This window comes from Podarcis vaucheri (genome assembly GCF_965113315.1).
Source record: "Podarcis vaucheri genome assembly, chromosome: 2".
Lineage (NCBI taxonomy): Eukaryota > Metazoa > Chordata > Lepidosauria > Squamata > Lacertidae > Podarcis > Podarcis vaucheri.
In genome coordinates, this window is record NC_138760.1 from 114,202,350 (window position 1) to 114,217,666 (window position 15,317).

At 46.9% G+C, this 15,317-nt stretch overlaps 1 protein-coding gene across 4 annotated transcripts; it reads right to left on the reverse strand.

The window, feature by feature from the left end:
• Window positions 1–393: 393 nt before the first annotated feature.
• Window positions 394–14,707, reverse strand: LOC309524963 (E3 ubiquitin-protein ligase TRIM39-like). 4 transcript variants are annotated; one of them, XM_082210230.1, is made up of 8 exons: window positions 14,685–14,707; window positions 13,149–13,355; window positions 11,033–11,555; window positions 7,594–7,692; window positions 4,186–4,416; window positions 3,148–3,170; window positions 1,767–1,882; window positions 394–1,027 (listed from the first exon to the last, which is right to left on the reverse strand). In XM_082210230.1, exons 3-8 carry the CDS (start codon window positions 11,447–11,449, stop codon window positions 480–482), a joined length of 1,434 nt encoding a protein of 477 aa, XP_082066356.1. In that variant the 5' UTR covers window positions 11,450–11,555; window positions 13,149–13,355; window positions 14,685–14,707; the 3' UTR covers window positions 394–479. The 4 variants fall into 4 exon arrangements, with proteins under 4 accessions (XP_082066356.1, XP_082066357.1, XP_082066355.1 ...); XM_082210231.1 differs by lacking the exon at window positions 14,685–14,707 and adding an exon at window positions 14,643–14,663; XM_082210229.1 differs by lacking the exon at window positions 14,685–14,707 and adding an exon at window positions 14,252–14,636.
• Window positions 14,708–15,317: the final 610 nt, after the last annotated feature.

Genomic DNA, 15,317 nt, shown 5'->3' on the forward strand with positions numbered 1-15,317 from the left:
GTTTGGGAAAGCAGAAGGAATCCATTTCTTCACTGGCCTCCACAAAAGCTGAACTGCTCCAAAATGGGCTCTTTGCTTTTGGGGGAATATTCCCTTCACTAGCGTTACATCCTTTCAAGAAAATGTGAAGCCCCAAAGTTAAATACCAACATTTCTGTAGTGTTCCCCTGCCCCCTTCAGTGGTGTTTATGAAAGCCTTTCCACGTTTCCTTCTGCCATTCCCAGCTTGGTTTCCTGCTCCCTTGCGTCCTTCTCCACAGAGAAACTGCCTTAAATAACTCCCTCAACACATCTGATAAGATATTTAGATTAATATTTTAGTCTTTTGGGGGTGGGAAACAGATATTTGATATTATCTACTTTCCTTTATGCTCTAATAAAAAATTTTCCCCCCAAATTCTTTCAATTAAAAACCACCTTTGAGGGCTAATCCTAGAACGAGGTTGCGGGGGGCAGAGGGAGAAGAATCGGCCATCTTGTCACTCCCAGTCCGTGGGAGGCCGAATGATGAGGGGAGCAGCATTCTTGCGTCCGGCACGGATTCCTGGGTAGAAAAAAGGCCACAGCTTCTCCGTGAAGGTGTCGGTGAAAGTGTAGATGTGGGAGCGGTCCGTCACATTGTAGAAGGAAAGCCTGCCGGCCTCGTAGTCCAGGAAGACGCCCACTCGCTTGGGTTTGGTGGCGACACTGAGGGGCGTGAAGGGGGTGGTGGTGGCCGCATACTTGTCCCCGTTGAAGAGCCTCACCCGCCAGTAGCCAGTCTCCGGCAGGGAGGTCGTCTCCCCTTTGCGGCTCACGGATTCGTTACAGACCCCTAGGGCCCAGTGGGTCTTTTCGCCCACTTCCACTTCCCAGTAGTGGCGGCCGGAAGTGAAGCCCTCCGTCGCCAGGACACAAGGGTAGGTGGTGAAGCGCCGCGGGCTGTCGGGCAGGTCTCGCAGGCGTTGCTCCACAAACTTGACGCTCTTCCGGTCCTCGGAGAGCACTAAGTTGGGATGGGCCGTCTCGGGGTCAAGGGTCAAATCTCCTGCAGGAAAAGGGAGAGACGTTCGTTCAGGCTCGGCTGCAACAGTGGCCAGGCCTCAATGGCTCAGGGTGCTTTTTTTTTTTTTGGAAATAATTTTCATTTGATTTTACAAATATAGAATTGTAACAACACAAAATACACGTCCATATTTAGAGATTTCTCTGAATCCGTTCAACTTCCAAAATGTTCAGAAACCAAGGCGTGGCTTCCGATTGGCTGCAGGAAGCTCCTGCAAGAAGCTCCTGCAGCCAATCAGCAGCCATGGAAGTCGTGTCGGACTTTCGGGTTCCAAAGAACGTTTGCAAACCAGAACACTCACTTCTGGGTATGTGGCGTTTGGGAGCTAAAACATTTGACTCGCAAGGCGTTTGGGATCCAAGGTACGACTGTATCATTCCTGTTACTGCTGACCACTGGCTGTGCTGGGTGGTGTGTGTGTGTGTGTCCCAAAACATCTGGAGCACATCAGATTGGGGAAGGCTAATACTATTCCTCTCCCACTATCAACAATTCTAGCACACCTCTCCTGGACAGAGTTGTGTTGTGTGTGCACTGATCAGAATTAAGCTCAATTGCTTGGACGGTGCTAATGCGCAGAATCTATTCCAAACTCAAAGAGTTTTGTTGGCACGGTGGACGAACCCCCTGATCCATGAGCAAGGGAGAAGAGGCCCAATTCTCCCAGCCCCCACACCAACCAAAAAGAAAAATGCCTGGATGTGGCACCACACCAACTTACCTGTGAGTCTCTTGATGATTTTGCGCAGGACGAAGTACTGCCTGGGGAAGTTGCAGAAGTTCTTTTCCAGCTCGATGGAGACCAGGTTCAGCTTCTGGGCCTGCACCTCTTCACATCTGCAAGAAAAAGAGAAGAGCAAGTTGGGTGAGGGCAAGTTCAGGGTTGGGGAACCTGTGGCCCCTTCAGACGTTGCCGGGCTCCCAACCCCTAGCAGCCCCAGCCAGGATGGACAAGGGTCAGGGATGATGCAAGCTGTGAGCCCCAGGAACATCTGGTGGGCCCCAGGTTCACTGTCCCTGAAGTTGTCCATTGCTTCCATGTGTCCCCCAATCATCTTTCGTTTCATGGCCATTGTGAGGCCAGACTTCAAATACTTGTAAGGTCTGGTCACTGCCTGGATGAGTGATGCCATGAGAACCTACAGGTCCGCAGCCTTGGCTTCTGGGATGGAAGGAAGGTGGGATATCACTGTACAAACGTAAATAAGCGAATAAAAATTCTTGAGATTCACAAGTACTTTTAATTCTGCTGATTCTCTTATGCTGCTTTTTACATATTTTTGGTGCCTTTTAGTTTGGTATGCTTTATGTATATGCTTTTTTATTTCTGTAAACGGTCCTGGGAATATGATTGAAAGGCAGTTATAAAAGAATCTCCGGGGGGGGGGGGGTGAATCATCTCCCAGGCTATAATTGAGCAACTTGTTTATTTTCAGGGAGGTCTTATTTAGTTTTCACCAGGTTTCCCCAAACTTGGGTCTCTGGCTGTTTGTGGGCTGCAACTCCCATCATCGCTAGGGAGCAGGGCCAGTGGTCAGGGATGATGGGATCTGTAGTCCAGAAACAGCTGGAGACCCTATTTTGGGAAACCCTGCTGGCAGTGTTTGAAACTCCCATTGTTCTAGGGGCATTTCCGCTAGCCTTGGCCTCGATCAAAGGCCAATCTGTTCTTGGAAGGACTCCCACTAGGAATGAAGTGGCACTTTTAGAGCCAACCCCTTGCCTTTGTCCTTACAAGTATTTGCTTCAGCAAAGCAGGGGCCTTTCATACCTTCAACTACACCTGATGCCAAAAGAACAGTAAGGTAGGTTGCAAGGCAAACCTCTCTGGGGAGAGCTTTCCGCAGTTGTGAAGGCGGATGGCACCACCATAGAGAAGGCCCTGTTTTTGGTAGCTGCCCACCTCCTTTCAGAAAGCAAAGGCATCCATTGGAAGCGCTCCTTCAAGAGGTAAGGAGACCAGCAGTCTTTAAAAGAGCATTTCATGTGTCAAACCAGGACAAATGCTTGTCCAACAGCTGTTTATGACAAGGACCACCTCATAGGACCCCATGTTAAGAGGCAGTGAGGCTGTTGTGATGACCAAAGAATTTGCTCCTTACCTTTCGAGGGTGTGCTTCACATCCTGCATGAGAAGGACAAGAAATAAAAATGGTTAAGAGTCGTGTAGTCATTAAGGAGCCCAACCGCTAAGTAAAATCTATCTATGCAGACTGGCGAAATGAGGAAGATCCCACCTTTGGTTAAAGCAACACATGTTATTCTGCTGTTTTAGCTTAAAAAAGCACAGGCATGTTTTAAAAAACCCCAAACGCACCAAAAAGATTCAAGTGTTGGACCTATTGTGCAAACCACACCAACGTCCAGCCTGCCACTGTAATGTCCTGAAATATCAGCTATGTGCATCTCTCCAAGGATCTGCCTCCACAAAGCAAACCAATTCTGATGACCTTACACTGGATTTCATGCTTGCATGTCAACTACAGAAAGCTAAAGCCCTATGCATCTTGCCCTGCTGCCCACAAGAGGCATACAGATTCACATCCAAAGGGTCTATAGAAATTGGGGTTCACAGACCCTCATGGAAATGTTAGATGGGAGGTGGAGGAAGTGGGGAACAGAAATGGGATGGCACAAGACTAGAGTTCATCGACCCTTTGTTCTACTCTCATCCCTCTGAGTTGCACAATCAGTGATGGAACCAAAACCCCACATGAAGGCCCATGAGCCCCATTCCACGGTGGTCGCAAGCCAAGAACACTGCATTTCCAGGAAACTGGTTGAGGCAAATGATCTCTGGAGGTTCTTTGAACCCATCACATGCAATCACTGCTTCCTAAGAAAGTCCTGTTTAGAGCTTTATCTGCTCCATCAGGCTGCAGTTGAGGAAAAAAGGGGAAGCAGACTCTCTCTTTCAGATCCGTGGGTGCAAAAGATAATTCAAGCCTGTTTTAATCTACTGTTGATTTACCGCCTGCCTTCAGCTTTACTGGTGGTTTACTACTTCTTAAAGCACTAGAATAAAAGTAAGGGAAGGAGGCAGACTCAAGGGCTGCTGAGGAATGGGATGTTCCAAGCAGCATTTGTTCATATGCAGGAGACGCCCCCCCCCTCCAGGTAGACTGTGATGCACACCCCACCTTGAGCATCTCCATGCCTGACTGCAGACACTTCTCCTCAATTTCCGTGATGAGGCTGTTGAGGGAGACCCGCTGCTCAGACAGCTCAGCCACATTGTCCTTTAGTTTCTGCAAGATCTCCTTCTCCTCGTCCTCCAGGTGTTGCATCAGCACTTCTTGCTCCTCCTCCAGGAACAAATGCATCTCCTCAAACTCTCGGATGATGAGTTGGCGGCGGTCCTCAACCTTCCGCTGCAGGGAGATGGGAGACAGGGTTTAGGTAGGGCTCAATGAGGTCAACCCAATGAGGTTGATGCTCAGGATTGGGAGAAAGAGGGAACTTCCTCACACAGCACAAAACCGTGGTGTGACACCCAGGAAGACCCAAATTCAAGTACTTGCTCAGTTGTGACTCTCACTGGGTGACCTTGCGACAGTCTCCCTCTCAGCCCAACTTACTGCATAGAAACAACAACAAAAAAGCCTTGTGACACCTTGAGCACCAATTTAGTAGATCAAAGTCCATTTCATCAGATGAATGGTGATAATATGATGAGGTGGATTCTGTCTATGAAAGCTTACATCATAATAAATGTGTCAACCTTTAGAGTGTCACAAAAATCTTTGTGGTTTGTGCTCCAAGAGACTAACGCTGGCACTCCTCTTGAAACTGGAAGGTTACCAATTGTTTTGTGAAGACAGAGGAGTTTTATCCCATTGTGTACCACCTAGAGTTGGAGGGAAAGTTGGCTATGAAGTGTGGCAATCTAATATTTTTGGGAATAGACTCTCCAGATATGAATTTAATTCGTTCCGGGGGTCTGTACTTACCCCGAAAAGTTCGTAACTGGAGGCGCCGCTTCTGCGCATGAGCACAGCACAATAGAGGTATACACAATATACACAATAGAAGTGTACAGAAGTATACACTTCTGGGTTTGCCGCGTTCTCAACCCGAAAGTTACATATCCAGAGCGGTATGTAACCGGAGGGTCCACTGTAATGTGATTCTCTACTATGGGCAGTACTATGGCATCTCAATGCAATATTAAAAAAAAAACTAGATGAATTCATTTAGGCCAAGTCTGTCAGCCATTTTAGCCAAACTGAACCTCCTCGTTCAGCGGCAGTATACCTCTGAATATCAAATGCGAGGGAGAAAACCCAGCAGGGGAAGGTCCGGGAAATGTTCCTGCGCCGTTTCTGGGTTCCCAAAGGTACTAATGCTGAAAGTGTGCATTGCTTGCTGCTGCCACTGTAAAGCTGGCATAAATTTGTTGTATTTTTTAATTGTTTCAATATACTTTGGTATATTTGTACAACTGTCGGCTATCCCAAGCTTTGCAAAGAGGATAAGAGGAGCATAAACATTACATACACAAACGTGGCTACACAGCATACACAGTTTCACCTGTATCACTAAGACAAATCCTTGTGTTCTCCCACCTACTTGCAGATGTGGCTTCTTAGCTGTTACTAATAGTAATGCACTTTTAAAGTTGTTTGAAGGGTGCTTTGTGGGTTGTTGTTTTGCAAAACATTTTTTATCATCACCATCATCATCATCAAAAGCAATTTCTAGAGGAGCTAAAACTAAAAGAAATTAAAGCAATGGAGCATAAAGAACTGTCAGAACTAAATGGAAGGGAAAAAAGAGCACATTATCCCAAAGTATGCAATTCTGGTACATTACAATTTTCCGGTGTGCTACTGTGTTCCTTTTTATAATTGGTTCGTTTTGGTGGGGGCAGAAGGGTATTTCCTGCCCAACGACCAGCAACAAAAAGTAGCACAGAGCTTTGAGATGGTTAACTATATATTCCAAATGCCTGTGCTCAGCGTTTATTTTTTGAGGGAATCTTGGTGCAGGTGTATCACAGCAAATGAAAATATCACAGACAGTCGTACCTTGGAAGTTGAATGGAATCCGTTCCGGAAGTCTGTTCAACTCCCAAAACGTTCAGAAACCAAAGCGCGGCTTCTGCTCAACTTGCAGCCAACTGCAAGTTGCAGAAGCCCTGTCAGACGTTTGGCTGCCAAAAATAGCTTGCAAACCGGAACACTCACTTGGTGTTTGGGAGCCAAAACGTTCGAGAACTAAGCTGTTCGAAAACCAAGGTATGACTGTACCAGCTTTTATTTTATACAGCAAGTGGTTTTATTAAGTTATTTCCTATTAAGTTTTCTTTCTTTTTTCAATAGCAGTTACAAGCTCGGTGGAGCATGGGAATTCTGTGACATTCTTGTGAAGAAGCTGGTAAAATGTGGGTTGAATGAGCTACATTTGTAGCTAGTTGACAGACAGAACCCAAAGAGTACTCATTAATGGTTCCTCGTCATCTTGGGGAAAAATGGCAAGTAGGGTGCTGCAGGGTTCTGTTCTGGGCTCTTTATATTGAGGGGATGCTCATCAAATGTGCAGGTGACACTGGAAGGGGTAGCCCCTGCCCCAGAAGACAGAATCAGTATTCAAGATGACTTCCAACAGATTGGAGAACTGGGTCAAAACTAACCAAGTAAATTCCAAAAGGGACAAATGTAAGGTTCTGCACTTAGGCAAGAAGAGCCAGCAGCACATATATGAACCGACCCAGACTCTGCAACTAATCTGAAGCCTTCTTTGTGTGCCCCCTCCACAAGGGGACTGGAGGGTGGCAACACGAGAACAGGCCTTTTCTGTAGTGGCTCCCTATTTGTGGCATGCTCTTCCCAGGGAGGTTTCCCTAGTGCCTTTGTTACATATCAACGTAACAAAGCATAGCAACGCAAAAACATTCCTCTTCAACCATGCCTTTGGCTGTTAATGATATATGACCTTTTAAAGCACACATGATGTACTGTTGTTTTTAACGTGTGTGTTTTTGCTTTACACCTTGGATATTAATGAAAGTTTGTTTTTTGTTTTTATAAAGACGCCTTGAGTTGCCTCAGTGAGAGAAAATGTTAATACTACTACTAGTAGTAAGGTAAAGGTAAAGGGACCCCTGACCATTAGGTCCAGTCGTGACTGACTCTGGGGTTGCGGCGCTCATCTCACTTTACTGGCCGAGGGAGCCGGCGTACAGCTTCCGGGTCATGTGGCCAGCATGACTTAGCCGCTTCTGGCGAACCAGAGCAGCGCACAGAAATGCCGTTTATCTTCCCGCCAGAGTGGTACCTATTTATCTACTTGCACTTTGACGTGTTTTCGAACTGGCAGGAGCAGGGACCGAGCAACGGGAGCTCACCCCATCGCGGGGATTCAAACCACCGACCTTCTGATCGGCAAGTCCTAGGCTCTGTGGTTTAACCCACAGCGCAACCTGTGTCCCATTAGTAGTAGTAGTCCACTTGAAATTCAAGCAAGGCTCCCAAAGTTTCCACTGCAGCATTTGCTTTGGGAGGAAATTCCAAGTGAAAGAGATACAGTCCAAAGCATGCAGCACTTGCCTTGAGCTCCCCGGGCTTCTTCTCCTCCCGGGATCTGCACTGGCCGATCTCATGCAGCTTTCGTTCAAGTGGCTCCAGGCATTTCTGCAGCTTTTCCTGCTTGAAAGAGGAGATGGCATAATTAGGAGCTAGCACAGGGATAGCCGTTAAAGAGTACGAGTCATGAGCATAAGAACCACCCATCTTGCTTCCTGCACTGGCCAAAAAACAAATAAACAGGCACCTCTAGGATGCCCACAAGCAGTGTTAGAAACTCATATATATCTATATCTATATAAGCTAAGTGCCAAATAGCTCCATAAATCAAGGTTACAGTCTCCAGAATGGAATGACCTCATCTTCAGAAAGCGGAAAAAGGAAGACCCAGGTAACTACCAACCGGTGATCTTGACATCATTACCAAAATCATTACCAAGGAAGGGCCTAGAACAGATAATTCAACTGTCTATGGTCTATGAGCATTTAGAAAAGGATGCTGTGATTACTAAGACCCAGCATGGGTTTCTCAAAAATAAGTCATGTCAGACCAATCTGATTTCGTTTTGATGGAATTACAAACTTGTTCGTTCAGGAAAACGCTGTAGACATAGTAAGGCTTTTGACACCCCCCCCCCCCCGGTGATATTCTCGTGAGGAAGCTGGTAAAATGTGGGTTGAATGAGGTAGCTGTTAGATGGATTTGTAGCTGGTTGACTGACCAAACCCATCCTTGTCATCCTGGAAAAAAGTGAGAAGTGGGGTGCCACAGGGTTCTGTCCTGGGCCCGTTGTTGTTCAATGTCTTTATAAATTACCTGGATGAAGGAACTGAGGGGATGCTCATCAAATTTGCAGACACCAAACTGGGAGGGTTAGCTAATGCCACAGAAGACAGAATCAGAATTCAAAATGACCTTTACAGATTGGAGAACTGGGCGCAAAATAACAAATTGAATTTCAATAGGGACAAATGTTCGGTTCTGCACTTAGGCAGGGAGAACCAAATGCACAAATATAGGATGGGGGACACCTTGCATACTAGCAGTACATGTGAAAAGGATCTAGGAGTCTTGATGGACCACAAACTTAAGAGTCAACAGTATGATGCAGCAGTAGGAGGGAAGTCATGGTGCCACTCTATTCTGCCTTGGCCAGATCACACTTGGAATACTGTGTCCAATTCTGCACACCACAATTTAAGAAGGATCTTGACAAGCTGGAACATGTGCAGAGGAGGGCAGCCAAGAAGATGAAGGTTCTGGAAACTAAACCATGCTTGAAGGCATGGGTATGTTTAGCATGGAAAAGTGGAGACTGAGAGGAGATACGGTAGCCATCTTCAAATATCTTAAGGGCTGTCACATGGAGGAGGGAGCATGCTTGTTTTCTCTTGCTCTGGAGGGTAGGACTCAAACCAAAGACTTCAAGTCGCAAGAAAAGAGATTCCGACTAAACATTCGGAAAAAACTTTCTGACAGTAAGAGCTGTTCGGCAGTGGAACAGTCTCTCACGAGAGGTGGTGGACTCTTCTTCCTTGGAGGTTTTTAAACAGAGGTTTACTTATAAGCCCAGATAATTGTGTTACAGTACAGTGGAACCTTGGGTTACGGATGTAATCCGTGATGGAGGCACGTCTGCAAACCCGCAGTGTTCGCATCCTATAGCGCCGCGTCTGCGCAGGCACGATTTTGTCCTTCTGTGCAAGCACGAAGCACGATTTTAGCGCTTCTGCGCATGCGCAAGTGGCGAAACCCATTCCGGTACCTCCGGGTTTCCCGCGATTCGCAACCCAAAAACACATAACCTGAAGCGTCCGTAACATAAGGTATGACTGTAGAATAGTTCATGATGTACCAACATACCTTAAAGTTAGCGTAGCTAGAATGTTTATGCTCGTCTTGTGCCATGAGATGCTAAACATTTTCTATTTTAGATTGAACTGCGTGGGTAAGGAGTTTTCTTAACTGGGAACTCTGGAGAAGACTATCAAGAAGAAAGCAGGAAGTCTCTGACGTTCTGCTGATCACACTGGCTGAAGTGTGGTGAAGTATCAACAACAGATTGTTGGCCCTGTGTAACAGGTTATGGCCAACTGACCTCACAAGTCTAATGCGTACCGGTCAACATTTAGCCAGATGCATTCTGCACTAATTGAAGTGTTCACATCTTCAGGGGGATTACTGTAATGCAAGCAAGGGAGAGGTTGCTGGAATTTGGGGAACCGTGAAAAAGAGTATTATTGTCCAGAAAGAACTGTAGCCTGGCAAGTAAGCAAGAGCTGGACAAAGGCACCACCTTGGACACTTGAGGTTCAAGTGAGAAAGCTGGATCTAGGTGTAGCCCACCCCATAGCAGGATAACTCCACTTATAGCAGGCTGCATACCTTGTTCCCAAACACAAGAGCAACCTACCCACATTGTGTCTGCCATTTGCTGCCTTTATTTTGCTATTCTTCCAGCCTTCCTATTCATTATAGGAAGACAATTGTGTTCCCTTTCTCCATTCAACTCTGCACTGAATTCTCACATCAAATTTCAAGCTCCTTCTCCTCATTTTTAAGGCTTTCCATTCTTCACCTCCATGACACCCTCTAATGGCCAAGTCCACCTCTGACTGCAGTGCCTAACAGAAATTCAACTAACGCAGAAGCCACCAAGAAACAAAAGAGAGGCACCAGCATACTCAGGTTTGCAGAAGAGCCAACAACAACAGCCTCCACCCAGACAACCCTATGGAGACTGAGAGCATAGTCAGTGGTCACTAGCAACCAGCTGAGCATTATGTTGAAGAGAAAAAATGGGAGAGTGAATTGGCTTACTTATAGTTCCCTGGAGGAAGCCGTGGCTGGCTGGCTGAGCACTTTAATGATTAAACAAGCAAACCAAAATATAGGACAGCATTTTCTTGCAGTTCCCACTTGGGCTTCCCTATTCAATCAGGTTAAGTACAGTCCGTGCAGGTTTATGTGCTACTGTGATAGCAAAAAAGACACCTGCCCGCAATGGGCAGATACACATCAAATGCATACTTCACACGGCTGGTGATGTTTCTGGTTGTTATTTATATACATTAATCACATTACTCATGGAAATGACTCCAAGTCACTTACAGACACAATAGAAATATTAAAACCAATTACAGTAGTACCTCGGGTTAAGTACTTAATTCGTTCTGGAGGTCCGTTCTTAACCTGATACTGTTCTTAACCTGAAGCACCACTTTAGCTAATGGGGCCTCCTGCTGACACCGCGCCGCCGGAGCACGATTTCTGTTCTCATCCTGAAGCAAAGTTCTTAACCTGAGGTAATATTTCTGGGTCTGTAACCTGAAGCGTATGTAACCTGAAGCGTATGTAACCCAAGGTACCACTGTACTATGAACAAAATCAAATGTTGGTCTTCATGCACTCTCCCGTCTTTTTCAAAAACTTGATTCCAGCCACGTCCCATCCCCACTTTACCTTATACTCCAAGGAGGCATCGTCCAGGGTCACCACCGTGTGGGAGCGGTGTTCGTGAGAGATCTCGCACACTAAGCAAACGGCCTCCTGGTCGTCCTTGCAGAAGAGGCGGAGGACTTCATTGTGCTTCTCGCACAAGTTCTCATCCCGCACCTTGCGCTTGTTCGTGACCTGCAGCTGCTTGGCTATCTCCACCATGTTGCCCAGCTGCCGGTTGGGCCTCAGAATGCGGTGGCGCGAAGTCTTGCGGCAGACGGGGCAGGGGAAGTCCCGGTTCAGATCTTCCCACCAGCGGGTGATGCATACCCGGCAGAAATTGTGGCCGCAGTCAATGATCACGGGGTCCTTGAGGTACTCCAGGCAGACAGAGCAGCTGGCTTCTACCTGGAGGTTTTCCAAAGGGTTTGTGGTGGCCATGACTCCTCAAAGGCAGGAGGGGGAAAGCATGGATGGCAGAACCAAGGGCTGTATCCAGCGTAGCACTGTCACTTATTGATATCCTTGTTGTGCTGGCGGAGCATTGCTGTGCAAAGGAAAACACAAGTATATTACAAAAGACTGCACGCCAACAGATTACAAAAGACGGCTCGCCAACACAGCTGTTGTGCAACAAGCTTCCACTAGCACAACAGCTGTGTTTGATTCCTTAATTGCGCAACTTTTAAACTATGCCATCCACTAGATCTTGCACTAGCATACAATTAACATTGCATATGACCAAGATAGAGTGGTGGCACAGTTCAATTTGTCCCAACTGTGTACTTTTCATAAAAACACCAAATTTGCACCATACACAGAATACACCACAATTGTTCTCAAATACTGAGGCATGTGATCTGGCATATACACAGGCATGTTAAATATTTCTAATTGAGCATAGTGTAAGCACACAATAACTCGTATATGACCCAAAACAATATGGAAAGTTTTCCCTATAGCCTTCACATCCTGATCATGGACCCTCTATTTAGCTCAGGCGTGGGGAACCGTGGCCCTTCAGATGTTGCTGAACTTTGTTTTGTTCTTTTTACAAACTTTACTGAAAACTCTGAAAGCAATCACCAAACATGAAGTGTTGTCTTCCAGGACAAATACATGCACATATGTTAAGTCTTGCATGCAGTCATCCACACAGCATCAAAACAGACTTGGAGTATCTTTTACATTACAAATTCAGCCCACTTCTACAGGGTATATACATCAATCTAAAGAGTTAAAGTAATTTATTCATGCGCTGCTGAACTGTAACTCCCATCGCACTTGGCCATTGGCCATGTTTGCTGAGACTGATGTTTGTGCGGGAAATTAAGACTCTAGTTCCTGTTTGCAGAGTATGTGGAAGACAGCCCTGGGTGGTTTGACCCTTTAGTTCTCTTTCTCCTCCTATAAAAACCACACAAGATACTTGTGTTTAAAGACCAAATAACTTTTACTTAGTGTACTTGCAATTGCAGATATATATATGTGTACGTGTGTGTACATACACACACAATGCAGGTGGAAGTTTATTTAGTTGCTAGAACATCTTACATAGATTAAACTGTTACAGACTAACATTTACTCTGACTCTGAGGCAAACAGCAGCACAACACAACACACCTGCTGCTCTAACCGTTAAGACTCGCAAGACTGTTAATAACTGAACCAACTGAAATACCAGAGAGTGTATGAAACCAACTGAACCAACTGAAATACCACACAGAGAGAAATGCCACAGAGCATATGACATCACAGGGTTCTACAGTCCTTTCAAACCTTAACATTTTCCATATGCATTTTGGATGCTAACAGCCCAACAGTTTGTGCTTCAGCAACATATGGAGAACAAAGTTCCCCAGACTTTCTCCTGCTGCTGCAGAATTAGTACAATCCCTGGAACCTATGATGGGTGTTCCTCTGCTATGTGTAATTTGACACATTCTGCTAATGCTAAAGACAGCAGCCCAACATCTGGAGGGCAGAATCTGTCTCCCAGATTCAAAGCTAGCCTATTCACTTCATCACAGTGGCTCTCAACTAACCAATTAAAAAGTGTCCAATCTCAGCATTACAGCAGTTTTAGTATTTGTCAAGGTACTTCAAAGCCCTTTACAGTGGGCGATGCCAGACTACCTACCCTGTTGTTTGGAGCTCCTCAGCTGCAAGCGTATTTTCCTCTCTGAGCAGGGTTTTGGACAGCAAAGATTTATCCATTGGGAGCTGGCCGAGGCATGATTCAACATCACAGTTGAACAGTTAAGCTATGGCTGTTGATCTCTTCCAGTTCCTTAACACCAAGGCACCTTGCAAATGAGTCGTCTAGCATTTAACACTTTGGTATTCCCTTGGAAGGTCAAAAGAAAAAATATATTTAGAAAGCAATAATACTTCCCATTTATACAGCATATTTCCAAGTGTTCGAAGTACTTCACGTGTATTATCCTGTAACCCTTACAACAGCCTTTAAGGAAAATTAGTATTATAAATCATCCCCATACAACAGATGAGGTGCTGAGATTGAGAAAACACTGGCTTGCCCAAGTGTATTTATATCTCAAGCAAGATCTGGATTAGAGACTTTCTAGCTCATGACTCTTACCCAAACTCTGGGCCTGTCCACACTGGAGTAAACCATACATTTGTACCTGATTGTCTCCCTATTAAAGTAGGGTCACCCTCTCCACCCCTGTTTTGTTCCAGATCTTTTACCCCTTTAAATGTCGGCTTTTGATATTTCCCCTTTTGTACCGCGATATAAAATTCACCCTGTAGGGCACAGATAGTGGGCCACTGCCTCTGAACCCGAACCATCTAGTCCTGTTTTATTTAACAATGGGACAGCAGCCTCCTTCCTGGCAAGCTGGTCACCGTTTATGCACCCAGCGCTGCCCCAAAAACACTTCACAGGCGTTTATCTCAAGCGCTTTTACAACAGCCCAACTTAGTAGGCCTGGTATTGCCCTCATGTTGCGCTGTGTAGGAACAGTGAACTGAGAGAATGGCCACACCATGAACAGAAAGAACATACAGGGCTTTTATTTCAGCTCACCCCATTCAGCTACTGCACCACTCCAGCGCAGGCAGAGGAGGAAGAGGCAGGGCAGCAGGGCTGGCGGTGGCCATCTGCCAGGGATGCTTTAGTTGAGATCCCTGCATTGCATAAGGGGGTTGGGATTGATGACCCCCAGGATCCCTTCCAGCTCTGTAATTTTAGGACTGAGGCAGGCACCTGAAGCGCACCTGCAACCTGAAGCACAACGAAGCACAGGAGATCTCTGTGGAGAGGACTTGGGCTCGGGGGCTAAGCCTGCCCACCTGAGCCCAAGGCGCCCGTTCTTAAGACGGCGCGGTGTTTTGAACCGGCTGCCAGGGAGAAGCCAGAGGGGCGGGGATCTCACGGCTGCAGTAAGGGCAATTTCAGAGGGGGCTTTAGAGGGGTGATTACGGGAGGCCCCGCAAAACCCGCCGCTCCTCCGCGCAGCACGGCCGCAATTACGGCAGCCCCGCCGCCCCTCTTTGGCCTTCACTTTCCCGCCCCGCGAACATGAGGGCGACGGCTGACGGGCGAACCGTACGGCCTGCTGGGCGTCCGGCCAACCGCCAGCCCCTTCCTCCCACTTCCACAACAAACCCGTTCCGTAAACGCCACCACAGGAAGCGGCTCCTACGTTACCGGAAGCGACGCTCTGAGCTACGCCGAGGCCATAGAGCTACAGGTTGATTCGTTCTCCCGCCCCCCAGCCGCTCTGGGAGGCGGCTCTGACGTCACCGGAAGCGACGCTCTGAGCGCCGCCGAGGCCATAGAGCTACAGGTTGATTTGTTCTCCCGGCCCTTTCGCTATCTCCGCTTTCCATAGACGCGTGGCGTGTGGTTAGACTCACAAAAGGCGTCGCCTTTCGGGTTCCTTTCGTTCCCCCCGTCCTGTAGGCCTTGCAGGGAGTTTCTCTGCCCTCCTGCGGCTCCCAGCAACTGCCATTCGGGAGCATTGCTGCCTCCAGCTGCTGAGGAAGAGCCTAGCTGTCCTCTTTTAGAGCCAACCGGGTTGGTGGCCGCCCCTGCCTCCTGTGGGAGGGAGTTCCGCAGGTTACCTGCGAAGAAGTGCTTCCTTTCACCTGAATCTTCCAACCATTACCTTCATCGGGTGCCCACGAGTTTTGGTGTGACCAGAGAGGGAGAACTCTTCTTTCGCCACTTTCTTTAAAATATATATATTAAAAAATTGTGTCTACTTTTCAAGTTTATACATTTCACTATTTTTTACAATCATTTTGACATTTCGAAGCTTGACTTCCCTCCCCCTCTTTC